Raw genomic sequence first — 20538 nt, forward strand, 5'->3', positions numbered from 1 at the left:
TTCTTAGGTACATACTTGTACTTCCATTGGACTCATACTCTGTTCATCATACTTGTTGAGACAGAGGTGAATGGTTTTGAAGGCAATGTTAGTGAAATGCAAGGCCTGGAAGTTCCTAACATGACAGAAAATATTTGAGTTGGTGATGGACTTTGTCTCTTGTTCAAATCTGATCACTATGTTTCTGTTTGTTTTATTTATTTGTTTTTGCTACAGAAATTTATGAAAACTATTCTCTAGGAAATAGACGAGTTGCAAACTTGAGTTTTTCAAAAGTTATCCTGGGAATCTATTTCGGTTCTAGTTCTTTGCTATTCAAAAATGATTGCTATAAATATTTTGATGATTATGGAACTTTCTTTTCTTTTAAAAAATTTTCAGTTAACTTTATTTTTAATCTGAGCTTAATAAAAAACTAATAAAATTGTAGAAGCAAAAGGGAGGATTTTACTTGATTGAAACCATGAATCTCCATTATATAGAGGTTGCCTTTCTTTTAAAATATATAACAATTTCAAGATGTAACTTTCAAAATTTCTTACATATGATTCATTTTAGCCTCTTTTTCTCTTTTTTTTTTCTCTCTACTTCTCTCTCTTTTTGAGTGGTGGGAAGACTCTATCCAGTTCTTTCCTCCCTATTAAAAAAAAATAAGAGAGACTACGGGTCCCACCCATACGCATGATGGCGTATCTAGGTTCCCTTTCCCATTTCTATTCTCTCTGTCGACGGAATCTGCAAAGGATTAGAACGTGAGTGAAGAACACTGTCTTTCTTCTTGACTTGTGCCTGGCCAGAAACCTTCCCGGACTCGTAAGGTATTCCCTGGAGAACTAGGGTTTGTCAATAAAGCTTGTTGACTGACTTTCGAAGAGAATAAAATGGGGTCCGTGAGCGGACGGTGGGCGGATACCTTCCTGTGCTTGGCCAGTCGCTGCTGCATGAGGCTGGACAAGTTGAAGGTTGTCACCTGAACATCATGATAATGTGACAGTTAGGATGCAATCATGTCAACTCTCTGTCCACCACCATCTCCAGCTGTTGCCAAGACTGAGATTGCTTTAAATGGTGATTCACATTTATTAGCAGCTACTTTTGCATACTGGGACAACATTCTTGGCCCTAGAGTAAGGCACATTTGGGCTCCCAAGAAACAACAACTGCTTCTTAGTGATGGAGAAATAACATTTCTTGCTAATCATACTCTAAATGGAGAAATTCTTCGGAATGCAGAGAGTGGAGCCATAGACGTTAAGTTTTTTGTGTTGTCTGAAAAAGGAGTAATTATTGTTTCATTAATCTTTGATGGAAATTGGAATGGAGATAGGAGTACATATGGACTGTCAATAATACTTCCACAATCTGAACTCAGTTTCTACCTTCCCCTTCATAGAGTGTGTGTTGATAGATTAACACACATCATCCGGAAAGGAAGGATATGGATGCATAAGGAGAGGCAAGAGAATGTCCAGAAGATTGTATTAGAAGGAACAGAGAGAATGGAAGATCAGGGTCAGAGCATTATTCCAATGCTCACTGGAGAGGTTATTCCTGTAATGGAACTCCTTTCATCTATGAAATCACATAGTATTCCTGAGGAAATAAATATAAGTGATACAGTACTAAATGATGATGACATTGGGGATAGTTGTCATGAAGGTTTCCTTCTCAATGCCATCAGCTCCCACCTGCAGACCTGTGGCTGTTCTGTAGAAGTAGGTAGCAATGCAGATAAAGTAAATAAGATAGTAAGGACATTGTGTCTTTTTCTAACTCCTTCAGAACGAAAGTGCTCCAGACTTTGTAGGAATGAGTCTTCATTTAAATATGAATCCGGGTTATTTGTACAAGGTCTGCTCAAGGATTCAACTGGAAGTTTTGTGTTGCCCTTCCGACAAGTCATGTATGCCCCATATCCTACTACACATATAGATGTGGATGTTAATACAGTGAAACAGATGCCACCTTGTCATGAACATATCTATAACCAGCGTCGTTACATGAGATCAGAACTGACCACATTTTGGAGAGCCACTTCAGAAGAAGATGTGGCTCAGGATACAATTATCTATACAGATGAAAGCTTTACTCCTGATTTGAATGTTTTTCAAGATGTCCTACACAGAGACACACTAGTAAAAGCCTTCCTGGATCAGGTCTTTCATTTGAAACCTGGTTTGTCTCTGAGAAGTACTTTTCTTGCACAGTTTCTACTTGTCCTTCATAGAAAAGCCTTAACACTAATAAAATACATAGAGGATGATACGCAGAAGGGAAAAAAGCCATTTAAATCTCTTCGAAACTTGAAGATAGATCTCGATTTAACAGCAGAGGGCGATCTTAACATAATAATGGGTTTAGCTGAAAAAATCAAACCAGGCCTACATTCTTTTATCTTCGGAAGACCTTTCTACACTAGTGTACAAGAACGGGATGTGCTAATGACATTTTAAAAAAGTAACCTTTTAAGTTTATTTCATCATACTCATGAGTGCAGCTCAAAGAAAATTAATGTTATGAAAAACACTCTTTGGGTCATATATCCAAAACTCTGCTCTACATTTGCAGCTAAAAGTTATACTGCAGACTTTATGAGATAAAATACTTTATAATTACTTTATCAGTTACATCATTTATAAGTGGATCCCTTTTTGACATGCACTTTTTCAGAATTGCTTTTTGTTTACAATTACAATATTCCTTAATGTTAGGGCGATATATAAATTTTGACAACAGCTGCTATCTTCAGAACCTAAAAATATTTTATTTATTTAAATTCATCTCAAGGTTTTCTGTTAATTTTTCACACGTTATTCCTTTCCTAAATTTTTATTTTTCCTGAGGGTGTTAGATTGCTGTACTTTGTATTCTGTAGATTAAACAATTGAAAATCAGACCAGTTTACCAAAATAATTTATAGAATAACAAAAAGGGAAGGTGAACATAATTTAAATTTAGAAATAAAAATATGAATCACGCAGTTATTAAAACTATAATGCTTAGATGCTACTTTAAAACTGAGTCTTTAAACTTTATTGAAAAGCCAAATAATATTCAGGGTCCCTAATGATAATGGGCTACCCTATATTTCTCATTTTATCCAGGCTAATTGAACTATGAAGAAAATATGGGAACTTGAACTTTTTAAGGAAGCATTTTTCTTTATTAAGAGCCAGACTGAAATATTTATGTTGTCTTCCCCTTGAAAATAAAAATTTGAGGGAGAATATAAGATGTTCCTAAAGTAATTTAATTTTCCTTTTTCTTATGTTTATACTGATCTGGTTTTGCAATCACTGTAGTTCTGAAGTTCTAAAAAGTTGTATCGACATGCATTAGAAAAAACCTTTTTGATCACTGAGAGATTTCTACCTGCTTACATCTTCAAGTCCAAGTTCACAAGGGTCTTGTATTGTCTTTTCTGGAGCAAGAAGTATTTTTGCTGTTATGTATTTCTTCTTCTTGGGCTTTTTTTGTTTGTTTTGTTTTGTAGAAACACTCTGACTAACAACTTTAAATGGATGATATAAGTGCTTTAGAGGACTTGGAATTTTGCCAATTTGTGACTTACACTGGAGTCATTGAACTATTGACTTTGTGGTGCTGACATTTTCTTTACCTTTTATTTGTTACCCCAGAACCCAAAGGTTTTATCATACACAATTGTATTGCTGTTTGGATCTCCAGTGATACTTTAATTATTATTCTTAGAAAACCCTTTATTGAGATTTTTCTTAGAGTGGATTATAAGAGATTCCCTTGCTCCATTGAGTAATTTGTTCTTCCTCTTGAGGCTAAATGCCACTTGTTACTAAAAGAAAAAATGGAACAATTTAATTGAAAAAGAAATAAAATGTAAGTTTTTAAATATCCTGAAAGGGACTGTCTTAGGCCACAATGAAGGTCAACATACCTAATTGGTAATACTTTCTATATTCTGCATATTCAGTACATCTAATTTATCCTGAAGAAATAGATACTATTTTGGCAGAACTTGGATATTGTTTGATTCCGTTCTTGTTTTGGACTCTACTGGCAGCTGTACAATAATTGATTACTATTTTTCCACGTTTAGAATGTTGTTGATGTGAACATTGTACTAGTGCCCAAGAAAATATTTCTATTTTAAATTGTACTAGAAACATAGAATAAAAAGAATTAATATTTGGAAGAGAAACAGAAGGATAAGGTTTGTGTCAACTCCTTTCTAAAAAATTTTACCCACAAAGATATATCTTGTTTTAAAAGATAACAGCTTTTTCTCATCACTGTTAGCAGCTATCAAAATCTTAATTTTTAGATAGAACACTAATTTACTTACATAATGCACTAGCTCAGAGCTTTGAATAAATTGATAGACACTACCAACTTCAATGTCTCATAGCTCAATCAAAGCCTTGATTCTTAATTTAAATGCTGGATGGTTGTTCAAATGCTGGTTTTGTTGTATAGAATATATAATGTACAGTGAAATAAGTTATTAGAGCATGAGCAGATTCTATGTCATATATCTTGTTTTTTCAGGCAGGAGAATTTTGAATAAAATATATTTGAAATTAAAAAAAAAATAAGAGAAAAGAAAAACCTTTATGCAGCGCATATAAATACCATGGGGGTAATTATCCCAATTCCACACTGTCACATTGAGTTCCCAGAACAAGATTATATCTTTCCCCTCAGGATTCTAAATGGTTGTTGTTGTTGTGGTTGTTGTTGTTGTAGGACACAAAGACTGTGGGGAGGTGGGGGGGGCAGTCAGGGATAGAGTTAAGGGAATCTGTGAATTTTTTTCTTTTAAAATATTTAATAACTTTTTCAATGCAATTGATTTCTTTTGTAATCCTATGTATTTTATGAATTTAAAAACATGATTCTGCAAAGAGCCTAAAAATCCTCTTCTATGAATTTTTCTGAGATATATTGGACTATAGGCAGCTAGGTGGATAGAGCTCAGGGCCAGAAGTTAGTGAGACCTAAATTCAAATAGAGCCTCAGATACTTATTAGCTTTGTGACCTTGGGCAACTTATTTTAAACCCTTTTGCCTCAGTTCCTCATTTATAAAATACGCTGGAGGAGAAAATGGCAAGTTACTCTAGCATCTTTTTTTGAGAAACTCCAAATAGATTCACAGAGAGACAGACAAGTGAAACAACTGAAAATATTGGGCTATCAATCTAATGCTTTTGGCTCTATCTCCTATTCTTATATATTGTCCTCAATATCAATCACCAGTCACATTTAATATCTCCCTAATACCACTGATTGACTCTGATTAGTGTCCCAGTATCAATTAACCAATTAATATCAGAGGTGGCTAGGTGATACGTCAGATAGAGTGCCTAGGCCTAGAGCAGTGATTCCCAAAGTGGGTGCCACTGCCCCCTGGTGGGTGCTGCAGCGATCCATCCAGGTGGTGATGGTCACAGATGCATTTGGGGGCAATGAATAACTGTAAGGGGGCGGTGATAGTGTGTGACAGGGGGGCACTAAGTAATATTTTTTCTGGAAAGGGGGTGGTAGGCCAAAAAAGTTTGGGAACCACTGGCCTAGAGTCAGGAATACCTGGCTTCAAATCCAGCCTCAGACATTTAGTGGCAGTGTGACCCTGGCCAAGTTATTTAACCCTGTTTTCCTCAGTTTCCTTATCTGTAAAATGAGCTGGAAAAGGAAACAGCAAACCACTTAAGTATCTTTGCCAAGAAAACCCCAAAGGGGTTCACAAAAAGTAATACATGACTGAAAAACAACATCATTTATTATAGATATAGCAAGAACAAAAATACATCCTCTTAAACTGAAGGTACACTTATTTTGCCACTTGGGTCATTGAGGAAAATGGTTTCAAACTCGAAGTAATTTCTTTTTCTTTTAATTAATAAATTTCTCTAGTGATATTTTATTGTGTTTTTCCCAATTACATGTAAAAACAATTTTTAACTTTTGTTTTCTGACATTTTATGGTCCAAATTCTTCCCCTCCCTTCATCCCCTCCTCTCTCCCTGAGAGGGTAAACAATTTGATATGAGTTATATATGTACAATCACATAATACACATTTCCATATTTATCATATTGTAAAAGAAGACACTTATGACACAAGAAATCGACATTCAGAATCCATCATTTCTTTTTCTGGAGATAGATAGTATTTTTTATCATGACTCCTTTGGAGTTGTATTGGATTATTGTGTTACTGATTTTAAGCCATTCCCAGTTTTGTTACTTGAAGTGATTTCTACAGAGCATTTGCCCCACCAAGTCTACCCCCACCCAGATTCAGCATAGCCAGTGCTGCAGAGTAGTTTTCTTGCTACAGCAGGACACTACACCCCAGAATCAATCCACTCCTACACTGAATCAAGCAAACTCCAGGGGCTCCAACCTGTTGTCGAAACCAGCTTCCCTGCTAACAAACTAGAGTGAACTCTCAGTCCCCAAGTGTTGGGGAGAGCTTGAGATAAAACCCAAGGCTGGGGAAGAACTCCCTCAAGAATGACAGGCTCCAGTGATTGTTAAGAATGGAGAAATTTATTAAATTGAATGAGCAGGAGGCAGGTGTAGGTAAATATAGCCTCCTAGAATAGATGGGGTTTGGGAGTCTTATCCCCTTTTGACCATAGGGACTATGTAACCAGATAGGTTGATGGGGTAAGATTACTATGTGACCATTGATGGGGTGAGGTGGTATGGCTCAAAGACAAAGCGGGCCGAACTGTGCAGTTCAAGGCATGATTAGATATCTGAGAAACAAACATGCTTATCAGAAGCAAACTGGGAGGTACATACCTTTGCTCATCAAAAAGCTAGAGGAGAGGACAAAAGAGAATGTTTCTCTCAGAAACCCTCTATTGCTCAGTCATCTTCCTACAGCCAGCACTGCAAGAAAAAGGAATTTCTTATATACTTTTGAGCTGGGATACCTCTGGGGTTTGCGGTGACCAGGGGAAGCCTGTATCCCCATTTCATGAGGACTAACCCAGCCTCTCAGTGCTCAGAAGATCACAGCCTAGTACATGCTGTCTTCAATATTTTTTCTCTCTAGGGCAGAAAAGAATAAATACAGAGAGATGCATTCTATGCTTATGGATATATTTTAACCCCAAGTAGTAAGACAGGGAGCTAGGCAGCAAAAAGCTGCTATTGCTACTACTTTTACATATTTCTCTATCTGGAGGATTTTAGCCATTATTATCTCATTTGCCATCAGGAAAATGAGAAAATAAGTGTCCCAATGAGAGTCCTTTTCCTAAGCATCCTCAATTTTAGTCCAGCAAATGAAATCAGTCATAAAATACCTTCACATTTTCTGAAGTAGAGAGGCAGGCTTTTCTATGACTTATCACCATTCACTTCCAGATTCAGGCTCGCTAATTCCAGGCAGCAGGCACAGCACACTGTTAATGTTCTGAAGTTAACGCTCCCACCAACCAGTTTACTGTTACACCTGTAAAAAGTATATAGAGGGCAGCTACATGGCTCAGTGGATAGACAGCCAGCCTGGAGATTGGAGGTCCTGGGTTGAAATTTGGGCTCAGACACTTCTTCAGTGTATGACCCTCCCTGGGCAAATTACTTAACACCATTTGCCTAGCTCTTACTGCTCTTCTGCTTTGTAACTGATACTCAGTGTCGATTCTAAGACAGAAGGTAAGAGGTTTTTTTTTTTAAAAGAAGAAAATGTTATATAAAAATCTTTATAACAAAAAACTCTGACAGGGGTCTAATTACTCAAATATACAAGGAGTTAAAGCAATTGTATAAAAAATCAAGCCATTCCCCAATTGATAAATGGGCAAGAGACATGAATAGGCAATTTTCAGGTAAAGAAATCAAAAGTATCAATAAGCACATGAGAAAGTGTTCTAAATCTCTAATAATTAGAGAAATGCAAATCAAAACAACTCTGAGGTATCACCTCACACCTAGCAGATTGGCTAAAATGAAAGAAGGGGAGAATAATGAATGTTGGAGGGGATGTGGCAAAATTGGGACATTAATGCATTGCTGGTGGAGTTGTGAAATGATCCAACCATTCTGGCTGGCAATTTGGAATCATGCTCAAAAGGCTATAAAAGAATGTCTGCCCTTTGATCCAGCCATACCATTGTTGGGTTTGTACCCCAAAGAGATCATAGATAAACAGACTTGTATGAAAATATTTATAGCTGTGCTTTTTGTAGTGGCAAAGAACTGGAAAAGGAGGGTATGTCCTTCAATTGGGGAATGGCTGAACAAATTGTGGTATATGCTGGTGATGGAATACTATTGTGCTAAAAGGAATAATAAACTGGAGGAGTTCCAGGTGAACTGGAGAGACCTCCAGGAACTGATGCAGAGTGAAAGGAGCAGAGCCAGAAGAACATTGTACACAGAGACTGATATATTATGGTAAAATCGAATGTAATGGACTTCTGTAGCAGCAGCAATGCAGTGACACAAGACAGCTCTGAGGGATTTATGGTAAAGATGCTACCCACATTCAGAGGAAGATCTTCAGGAGAGGAAACATAGAAGATAAACAATTGCTTGAATGCATGGGTTGAGGCGGACATGATTGGGGATGTAGACTTGAAACGACCACACCAATGCAACTACCAACAATATGGAAATAGGCCCTGAACAAGGACACATGTTACAACCAGTGGAAATGAGTGTCGGCCATGAGTGGAGGGAGAGCAGGGGGGTGAAGGGGAAAGTAGGGGAATAAAGTATGTAAACAGGTTAAAAATGAATATTAATAAATTTAAAAAAAAAGAAGAAGAAAATGCAGAAGAAGAATATAGAATCAAGCCAAGCAAATTCCCTCATGACTATGTTCATAAATATGTTTCTCACTGAAATATCACCTCTCTTTTCTCTAAAGAAACATATGCTTCTTTAACCTTCTGGAACTGTGATCGGAGATCTTTTTTTCTATCTTTTACCTTCTTGTTATATGTTTATATGTTTATATAGTTGTGTTTATATGTTTATATATGTGTAGATATACACATATGCATGCTATCTATGTTTTCACCTTGTAATTCCTGATCACAACTCAGTTTGTCACTCTTTCTTTTTATTTGTCAGAATAGTTGTAAGAGAAAGTTTGCTTGCACTGCTTTCTCCTACTTTACTATCATTACTTTTCTGAAAATTAAACTGTCATATCAGAAATAACAATAAGCTCAAAATGGATATGCAAGTTAAATGTTATAGCAAAAAAATTAGAAAACCAAATGAGGTGCCTCTCAAAGCTATGTAATAGGGGAGAATTATTCATTCAACATGAAATAGAAGAGATCATAAAAGATAAAGCAGATAATGAAACATAATTAAAATATAAAGATATAGAGGGTAGCAATTGGTTGGGAGAAACCATCCTCTTCAAATATCTCTGATAAAGGCTTATCAAGATATATAGGGAATTAACACAGATATATAAGACCAAGAACTATTCCCAAATGAATAGCTATATGTATATGCATGTTTTATATAACAAAACATTAATTCTGATAATATGCACTTTTCCTAACATAGTAACTATGAAATATTCCATAAAATGCAGTACCTAAGATAAAATAGTAACATGCAAAACATTTTTCTTGCTAGAAATTCCCTAGAATTCTGCGACCTTTTGTGCTAATATCTTAATAAAGTATTTTTATTTCAGACAATATTCACTTTTCATGACATGAAATTTATCAGTACCATAAATACTCTACAATAAATAAAATTCTTAAAACTGAGACATTTTTTTAACCCGAATCTTATCTTTCACTGTGTCAGATGGCAGTATGAGGTAATTGTACTATATTCTATACTGCTTGCTGTAAAACTTTCTAACTTAACTATCCTCTGAAAACCAAGGGAGAAGTTACTGGAACCTTACTGGGTCACTACTGTTGAAAGATGCCGTGCCCAGTATCCATATCACCTCTAACACTCTGCCCTTTACAGCTAGTGTATAGATTTTTTTAAAATTTTAATTTGTTTATTTGTTTCATTAAACTACTCAGTTCTCCCTCCCTCTCCTCCCCCCATTAGAGAAGATATCATTTGAGAAAAAAATATTTATATATGTATGTATATATTACATATATATAGATATATAATTATGTCTTACTTATTTCTGTTTATCAGTTTTTTTCTCTAAAGGCAGACATACACAATTCATTCTTCAAACAATATTTCTGTTGGTGTATCTTGAGATCTTTTTATCACCTTCAGATAATTTGATAATGATGATAATGATAGTTTAGTTGATAAGAAATAAGTGGACACAAACACATCTTTCTGTCAGCTCATGATGCTGCTGCTGCTGCTGTTGCTATGTCTCTTGCAACATGGAGTTTATTATATATTATATACACACAAAAGAGTCCCCCAAAAACTTTGCATTTGTGCAGAAACAAAAATTATGTCATATCAAAACACAAAGATTCTCATTAGCTTCCAAATAGAACAAGGCTAAGGTCGAACTTCTGCTGGGTCCTTATCAGAAGGCTGTGACAGAGAATATTTTCTCTGGGGCGAAATGCCCCTCCTGGAGGAATTTATGACCTTGAGTGTCTGAACTACTTTGGAAACAAAAACAGTTGTATTTCTGAGGAAAGGAGAGAATGTTAACCTCTTAACAGCTGGATTGTTAGAAGCTTAAAGCTTTTCATTAAGGAAAGATGTGGATCAGAAAAGGACTGAAAAGAGGAGTCTCAGATTTTTATCTATTTGAAACTGTTTCTCTTATTGGCCTCCCACAGGTGTATAGTGCTATAGATCATCACCATCTGTCAGTGACCTGCTCTGTTTGAGATCCTTAAAGGAAGAGTTGATGTTTAACCTCGAGGCTGTGATAGACGATGGGATTAGTTGACAGACCAATGGTGGCTTCAATATGAAGTTTATCTAATATCTTTTATTTTCTCATTAAACTACATCACCGACTTTGCTTGCCCATTGGGGTTTAGTGTCCAAAGGGCTTGCATATGCTTTGGGGACATAATTACAACACTTGATTATTGAAGGTAAAAATTGAAGGTAAGAGAAAAAAGATATGAAGAGTTCTTTTCAGTAGTAGGGTGATAAAGACCAGCGAAGCACCTCGTAGGGTACCAGCCACTCTACTTGCTTGTATCAAACCCTTCATTTTTTTCTCTACTGCACATAACCATGAATAAATATGGTTGGCAACATATGAAAGTGAAAATGAGGTTACTAATAAAATCACAAGAATATTTGAAGTCATAAAAGTTAAACATACAAATGTTGAGAATTGACTCTGTACATGCATGTAGGCATGTGTATGTGTATATACACGTATTGTATGTAAACACCAACACATGTGTGTGCATAGACAAAACAATCTAGATGTGTAGATTACGTATATATGTGCACATGTATAATACACACAGAACATATATGTATTATAAGCCTATACATAATACAATGCACTTATTCACATACATCCACTCATGTGTACATATACTTACATATCCATAGGGAAATGGTGTTTGCTTTTACGTATTATTTATGTTAGTTCCCTAGATAGCCGGATCAGGCCTTTTTTCAGAGACATTTGAAGAGGACTGTTTTCCCAATTGATAGCTGCTCTCTATATCCTTATTATATTCATTATATTTCATTATTGACTTTATCTTTTATGATTATCTTCTGTCCTTGTATAGTGAATAATTTTCCCCCTGACATGGCTTTGAGAGGCACCTGATTTAGTTCTCTAATTTTTTACAATTTAATATGTAACTTGTATATCTATTTTGAGCATATTGTTACATGTGATGTAAGATATTAGTTTAATAAATTTTGAGAACAAAGATGGTGAAGTAGGAGAAAGCAGTACAACTAAATGTTCTCACACAACTATCCTGAGAGGATCAAGAAAGAGCACCAAAGGGCCTAGATAGATCAATGGATAGAGAGCCAGACCTAAAAGTCTTGGGTTCAAATCTGGATTCAGACACTTTCTAGCTTGGTAAACCAGGGCTAGTCACTTAACCCCAATTGCCTAGAGCCTTTACCACTCTTCTGCTGAGGAACTGATACTGAGAATCAATCCTAAGACAGAAGGTAAGGTGTTTTTGTTTTTGTTTTTGTTTTTTAAAAGAAAGAGCTCCAGACTGAGTTATAAGCCATTTTTTCTAGCCCTAGTTTGCATAATGAGATAGCCAGAGGCTTGAGGGCAGTGTAGAAGGGCCCAACAAAGAGGCTTTGCACACAAGTTTCCATCATGGAGTCTGGTTTGGGACATGTAGTTTGGAGACATGGGGATTGTGAATAGAGGCAACTAGAGGCTATGACTCTGAAACTGAATTTTTAAAGGTCCTGAAATTATACACCAGGACAAGGAGAAATCTCAGTTCTAGTGAGGACTGTGCTCTGGGCTAGGGAGAAGTAACAAAGCCACCTATAGCTGTGTGGCTCTAACCCCAGGGCAAAGGTTACAGATTCATCCCACAGCCTTAGGCAGAGGCCTTCCAGGACAGAGAACTAAGAATGAGGGCAAACCTGCAGTTCTGTCCCTATGTACCTAGAGAGCCTTCTAGTTAACTGAGAGTGACTAGAGCTATTAGCAGTCTACTGGAGCTTGAATCAGGGGCAACAGTACAGATATGTCATTTAGACCCAAATCTAGTTTGAGAACTTGCAAAGCCAATACTAAGAAGACAGTGGTCAAAATTAACCGTGGACCAGACTGCTCAGGGACTGCTGAAAATTGCTCAGATGCCATATTTTGAGAAATTATCTATGAAAAGTTTTCATGACCCAAACCTTTTAGAAATATAGAGCAAAATATGGTCAAGACACTTAATGGAAATAATTGTAAAAGTGGGAAGGAAGGGGACCTATCAGTTGCAGATTTAATATACTATATTTAATTTACTATACAACATATATACACATGCTATATAGATGTATACTATATCTCATATATGCTTTATATTATATAAAGTAGTAGCAATCAACAAAATATTTTTATATCAGTAGCAAATAAACATAAAGGTTCCAAGTACTGGGGTAAGTACTATTTGATGAAAACTTCTGGGAAAACTGAAAAACATAAATTAGATTTAGACCAATAATTCATCCTTTATGTTAAGATAAGCTCCTAAATGATAACAGTCTTATAAAGATAAATAACTTTGGAAGGCTTAAAAATTCTACAGTCAGGATTGTGACCAAACAACATCAGAGAACCAGTGATAAAGAATGCTACCAGATGCAGAATGAGGTGGGCATTTTTTGGACACAGCCAACAAGAGAATCTATTTTGCTTGACCATGCATATTTGTTACAAGGGTTTGGTATTTTTTTCAAGTGGAGTGGTAGGGTTGGGAGAAAGAGGAAAAAAGTTTATTAATTAAAAACAATAAAAGTTTAAAAAAAGACAAGTACCATTCTCTTCTTATTGACTTTTTTATGCTTCTCTTGAGTCTTGTGTTTGGACATCACATTTTCTATATATGTCTGGTTTTTTCATCAGGAATGCTTAGAAATCTTCTTTTGTATTAAATGACCATTTTTTTCTCCTGAAAGAATATACTCAGTTTTGCTGGATAGGTGATTCTGGGTTATAAACCTAGATCTTTTGCCTTTCAGAATATCATATTCCAAGCCTTCTGACCCTTTAATGTGGAGGCTGCTAAGCCTTTGTAATTCTGACTGTAGCTCCATGGTATTTGAATTGTTTCTTTTTGACTGCTTACAGTATTTTCTCCTTGACTTGAGGACCCTTGAAGTTAGTTATACTATTCCTACAAATTTTCATTTGGGGATTTATTTCCAGAGGTGATCTGCAAATTCCTTCAATTTCTATTTTACTCTCTTGTTCAGGAAAAGCAGGCCAGTTTTCTTTGATAATTCTTGTATTATGATGTCAAGGCTTTTTTTAAAATCATGACTTTCAGGTAGTCCAGTAATTCTTAAAATGTTTCTCCTGGATCCATTTTCCAGGTCAGTTGTATTTTTTCAATGAGATATTTTCCATTTTCTTCCATTCTTTTTTCTTTCTTTTGACTTTGTTTTATTGCTTTTTGATGTCTCATGAAGTTATTAGCTTCTAGTTGCCCAATTCTGTTTTTTAAGGCATGATTTTCTTTCATGAGCTTTTGAATCTCCTTTTTTCATTTGGTAAATTCTGCTGTTGTGTTATTTTCTTCTTGTATTGCTTTCCTTTCTCTTCCACATTTTCCCCTCTGCCTCTATTAATTGATTTTTTTTTAAACCCTTGTACTTCGGTGTATTGTCTCATAGGTGGAAGATTGGTAAGGGTGGGCAATGGGGGTCAAGTGACCTGCCCAGGGTCACACAGCTGGGAAGTGGCTGAGGCCGGGTTTGAACCTAGGACCTCCTGTCTCTAGGCCTGACTCTCACTCCACTGAGCTACCCAGCTGCCCCTATTAATTGATTTTTGAAATCCATTTTGAGCTTCTCCAGAACCTGAGATCAATTTGTATTTTTTTTTTGAAGCCTTGTGAGTGTTTGGTTTGCTTTCACTGTCCTTTTCTGTGTCTGTGCCTTGCTCTTTTATGTCTCTATAAAAATTTTATATGGCTATGTCAGTGATGGGCCAGATGCAGGCCCCTGAAATGTTCTATCCAGCCGCCAGACATTATTCCTAATCTGACAAATACAATGAGTAGGATACAATACAATGAAACTTTGAAAGAGTTGACTTAGAAACAGACTGACAGTTGAGCATTTCCTTTTCTTTGGCCCCCTCTTTAAAAAGTTTGCCTATCACTGGGCTAGGGGATTTTTTTGTTTGCTCATTTTCCTAACATTTTTCTTGACTTTCATTTTTATCTTAAAGATGGCCTCTGTTCTTAGGGTAGAGAAGTCACTCTCTTAAATTTCAGCTTTTTCTTGATGCTACCTTTAGCTCTATTTCTGGGTTTCTACAAATTTCAGTTCTTCCCACCTCCCACTGCTGATTCAGTCATTCCCTGAGATTGCTGATGGCTTGCAGAGCTCAGAGCACTGTGATCTACCCTGTGCTGGGATTCAAAGTCTAGCCTCAGGCTTAGGTAGGGGATTTTGGTCTCACTCTGGGCTTGATCAAGTTAGGCATACTGTAGATTGCCTTGCCCTGAGACTTGTAACTTGGACTTGTGCATTATAAGGGCTAGCTATGCAGACTTTTTTGTGCTGGGGTTCACATCCTCACCACAAGCTTGGGCTGGGGTGCTGGGCCTTGTTCTGAGCTTTGTAATACTTAAACATTTAGTTTGACAAAAATAATAATGCTAAAAAAAAGAATTGTGGTTGCCGTATAAAATATTAAAGTCTTAAGTTAAAATGCTGTTTAGTAGCTTTATTTACAGCAAGGTAGAGATTTTAAAGTGGGAAATATAGGAAGGCGGTAGAAAACCTTGCCTAGCTAAAAATACCCTAAGTCCTAATCCTAGTGCCTCCAGACCACAAATAGGAATCTGAATCTCACCAGTCCACTAGAGTGCCTCTAGTCAGGTGTTCCAACAACCAAAAACCAACACTGAAGAGACTGAGCCACAAAGGGCAGTCTCTCATGCCAAGGAGGCAAGAGTCTCACCTGAGTAAGCATCCAAGCCAAATCTTCACCAGAATCCAAAGTCTGGATCAGGAAGCTAAAATCTGAAGAGCAAAAGATGCTGAAAACCATTGAGAACCTTCAGTGCACATGAGGCTAAGAGCCTCCAAGAATGAAGTGCTAGAATGAAGACCCTGAATCTCTCTCAATCTTCCCCTTATATACAGTTTTCTCCACCCATCAGCTCTCCTCAGTAACATCTCAGGAATTAATTACAGCCTTTCAATCTGCCTAGCACTGGAGCAGGGAAGTGGTGGGGGTAGTGCTTGTGGCCTGTTAGGGTGTGAACTCTCTTTGTTAGTGACTTACTAAGTGTTAAGTAGGGATATTTTAAGTTCTTGATTGATTAACTTAAAATAGACAAAGGGAATAAAATTCTCTTTTACAGCTTACACAGAACAGGTATAGCAGGCAGGCTGCCTTGCACTGGGATTCCAGACCTTTCTGCAGACTTGGACTGGGGCTTGGAACTTTATGGGGTGTATGTGGGGGTGCACTGCAGAATCTCAAGATCTGAATGTTGGTTGGACCCAGATTCAGAACCTTTCATGTTTTCTGCATGAAAGTTGCTTCATTCCTTCTTATTTGTTCTTTCACTCCAGTATTTGTTTTGAGGTGTTATTTTTAGGTTGGTTGGAGAGAATTCTCATAGTGGTTCTAGCTCTCCCTACTTCTACTCTGACATCTTGGCTCTGCCTTCTCTCCAACAATCCCACTATATTCTTTACTAAGCAGAAATTAAAATATACAACAGCAGCATTTATATGGTGGTTTAAAAGTCTTTACATATGTTATCTCATTTCTGATCTGGTCAGTTATAATGCTGGACTTCATCATTCCCTTCAGAAACTTTTCATTCTGCAAGAGGATGACTTTGAAACTCACACTTCCCCTGTATCCTCTGACTCTGGAGCCTGCACTCCAAGACTTTGGGAAGGGTAGAAGGTGGACAGTAGAGAGCTCTTCTGAAATACTCCATTTTAAGCAGAGTACCCACGACAGCCATTTCATCATTCCCCATTCACCTGCAATCTTCTGGGCTTCATCACCCCTCCTTCCACTTTGCTTTTCAATTTCTTTTGCGTGTGTGAGTATTATCTTCCCCCATTCAATTATAAGCTCTTTGTTTTCCTCTTTTTTTCTTTTGAATTCTCAGTATTTAGCCCAGGGCCTGGCACATAATGGATACTGTAAAAGTGAAATTTGGGAAATGCCATCTAAAAGTGTATATATTTCTATGGACATGGTAAATGTATCAAACTACATTTCCCATGATCCAACGTGGTCCAACTGGTTTCTGTTTCCGGGTTTTGGGCTTGGGGAGGCCTACGTCTTGACGCAGGGAAGAGTTTATAATCTCTTGGGTTAGGAGGGGTCGCTCTCTTGGCCAGTAGACTCAGGTAGAGACGGGAGACAAAATGGAGGCGGCAGTTTTGAATGCTTACAAGCGCGTGGTCTAATAACTTATCTATCAGCATGGCTTTAATTAAATTACTAATATATATATGTATACCAGCCTTTATTATTTTTCATATTTATAATACTAAATAAATATTTGTTAACTTGCTGTTCCCCATAATCCTATGAGGTTGGATTTTATTATCACCAGCATTTGTAGGATGAGGAAAAAGAAGCTGAGCAAGGTTGTGACTTGCCAAAGGCTACCCAGTTGGCAAGTTTCTCAAGCAGGATTTTAATTCAGTTCTTCCTAATTCCAAATCTGACACCATCTGCTGTGCCTCCTAGCTGCCTCTAATCAACACACAAATAAACAAGACCTGGACCTTGTTCTTATTTAGCTGGAAGAGCTAAGTCATGTAGTATCTTTAAAAAGCATTTTTAATATGTATTATGTATTGTCTTTGACAATGAGGATGTAAAGACAGAAATAGTCCCACAAAAAAAAAATACTAATCCTAATTTCATGGCACAAAGGAAAGTTCTGATATAGGACCTAAGTTTGAATTTTGCTTCCTAGCTGCATAACTGTGCATAACATCACTTAACCTTCCTTATCTAAGGAAATAAGGGGATTAGACTAGACGGTCTCTTAGGACCCTTCCTACTCTAGAGCTATGATTTTAGGATTATGGCAAGCTCAGCAGCTCTTGTCATATAGAGGATTCTTTCCAGAGACATTTTTGTTTTTAGGTTCATTGAACATTAGATTGTTGCTTATAATTTTATCTGATTTTTCTTTATCCAGTCTGTTTCACTGATCTATTTTTCTATTTTTAATTTTAATAATTATTACTTTATCATATAACTTGAGTTCTAGAGGTACTGTTCCCTTTTTACACCTACTTTTCTCCATTATCCCCTTTGAGATTCAAGACCTTTCATTCCTCTGAATGAATTTTGTTATTACTTTGCATCACTCTAGTGTACCCTTGGTAGTATGATCGGTATAGGACTTAAGTAGTGTTCTATGTTGATGGAGGGGACACTCATCTTTAAAATATTGAGTAAATATAGTTATTATAATAATTCTTTGACATGAAATGTTAACCATTTCCCTATATTTTTCTTTCATTCTCAGTGATTTGAAGAAGAAGTATAATATCACAGCCATACCTAAGCTGGTGGTTGTGAAACAGACTGGAGAAGTCATCACTGACAAAGGACGAAAACAAATTAGAGAACAAGGACTCTCCTGCTTCCAAAACTGGTTGGAAGGAGCTAACATCTTTCAAAATTTTTCTTACTGAATTTGCAGAAGATGGCATAGATGCAGGAGGCCTTAGGGTATAGTCACATACCATTTTAATATTTTTGCAGACTGTACTTATCATAATGAAAGCAAAGCAAAAGGCAAAAACATTAATTTTCTATTGTTTATTGATATTTATTTCATTATATTTCAGGATAGAGGCACCAGGAAAGAACATTAAGTAAATATTTCTCAGGAAAAAATATCTTCCCTATTCTAATTATTATAGGGTCCTTTGTTACTTTTGTTATTCTTAAGAGTAATTCTATAAATAACACTAAGAGCTTAATGAATCACTCCTGAGTGATAACTTGCTAGATTGGCTTAGTATGTCAGTCTTTTGAAAATCTATGCAAAAATTCAGGTAAACTATCAGGTGTTTCTTCATATAACAGATTTCTGCTGATTAACCTATTTTGATAGCACAAATAAACAAACAACTATATTAATAAAGTTTATAGTCTATGTGCTTTAATAAACAACCCTACTTCTGTGTTATATGTCTCTGATTATTCCCTTAATAATTTCAAGTCAAATGATATCAGAGAGTAAATTAATAAATATATTCTTTCCTCTCTTGAAATCTCTTCTTTACCTTTTTCTTTTTGGGAAATCTCTAATAACCAATAATCCTACTATTTTAAACAACATATTTTTTAAAACTCTCACCTTCTGTCTTAGAATAGATGGGGTTAAGTGATTTGTGCAAGGTCACTCAGCTAGGATGTGTCAAAAAGCAACATTTGAACCCAGGTTCTTTCAATTTCAGGTGAACCTTAGTTACACAGAAGTAGGCACTCTGCTCACTTCTCAGCTGCCATTTCCAAACTTTTGTACCTTCTCTTACCAGTTTCCCTTTATATGCTGTCTGTTCCTATTAGAAGTTAAGCATATTGAGGACAGAGACTATCCATCTTGCTTGTGTTTATATCTCCAGGACTTAGCACTGTACATGGTACATAGTAAATGTATTCTCCCCCTCTCCCCTCTCTCACACACACACACACACACACACACACACACACACACACACACACACTCTTTAAAATTTATCTGAAAATCTCTGGGATTAAAAACAAGAAAAAAAAAGTCAGTCTTTACTCTAAAAGACCTTATATTTTTTATTTATATTTTTATTATAAAGAAATTTTATTTACCAATTACATGTAATAACAAATTTCCACATAATTTTCTGAAGTTTTATTATCCAAATTGTCACCCTCCTTTCTTCCCTTCCCTCCCCACTTTTCAGAACTGGCAAACAATTGGATCTGGGTACATGCAAAACATATTTCCATTTTGATCATTTTTGTAAGAGAATAATCATTTGCAAAACCCCAAAACAAAAACCCAAATAAACCAAAGTAGAAAATCACATGCTTTGGTCTGTATTCTGACTCCAACAGTTCTTTCTCTGGAGGTGGATATAGCATTCTTTGTCATAAGTCTCTCAGAATTGTCCTGGATCATTGTATTGCTGAGAGTAGCTGTCTATCACAGTTGCTTATTCCATGATATTGAGGAGCTTATATATTTTATTGGAGAGATATAATATATACATAGATGAATACTGTAAAAGATAGGGAATTAAAGGGCTAAAAGAAAGATCAGACAAAGGGCATTAGAAATATTTGAGTAGGGAGAAAACACTGACACGTAGATGGGAAGCCTAACTCCATGGAAAAACTACTACCCAAGTTTACTCTCAAACGAAGCATTCTGAAAAGTGGAGATGAGAAGGAAGCGCATTCTAGGTACAGTAGAGACATCCAGTAAGAATGCAGGAAGTTAGGGCCAGCATACTGAGTTCAAGCAGTTTGGTTGCATCTGAATTTGGAGGACATAATTGGGAATAATGTGGATTGAGATTGGACTGCATAAGGCTAAGGAATACATGTTTTAACCAAAGTCTAAAGGGGGCTACCTGAAGGCTTCGGGGCCTGGAATGAACATATTCAAACCGATGTACTAGAAAGCTCATTTTGGCAGCTGTGTAGAAAATAGTTTTGAGAAAAGAGTGACAGTGAAAGAAGAATAATTATTAGGTTACCACAATAGCATAGCAGAGTGGTTATGAGGTCCTGAACTAGAGTGGAAGTAGTATGTATAGAGAAAAAGATGGCTGTGAAAGATTTTTGTGAAGGTAGAATAGATGATTTAGATAAATTGAATGAAAAAAAGGTAAATAAATATTAAAATCATGCTATGTGCCAATGTTAAGGCTCGAGAGATATGAAAACAGAGATGGTCCTGAACTCAAAGAAC

General features: G+C 36.4%; 2 protein-coding genes across 2 annotated transcripts in view; both read left to right on the top strand.

Moving 5' to 3' along the window:
* The window catches only part of NXNL2 (nucleoredoxin like 2), a 37322-nt gene extending 19051 nt beyond the window's left edge, over positions 1–18271 (top strand). The window contains exon 2 of the mRNA XM_044680003.1: positions 18103–18271. Coding sequence (XP_044535938.1) covers positions 18103–18271 — 169 coding nt within the window. The remainder of the gene's footprint in view (positions 1–18102) is intronic.
* Positions 978–2453, top strand: LOC123231334 (guanine nucleotide exchange C9orf72-like). The gene has a single exon (XM_044657592.1). The coding sequence runs from the start codon at positions 1008–1010 to the stop codon at positions 2451–2453; it is 1446 nt and encodes a 481-aa protein (XP_044513527.1). The 5' UTR covers positions 978–1007.
* Positions 18272–20538: the final 2267 nt, after the last annotated feature.

This window comes from Gracilinanus agilis, chromosome 1, assembly GCF_016433145.1.
Source record: "Gracilinanus agilis isolate LMUSP501 chromosome 1, AgileGrace, whole genome shotgun sequence".
NCBI lineage: Eukaryota > Metazoa > Chordata > Mammalia > Didelphimorphia > Didelphidae > Gracilinanus > Gracilinanus agilis.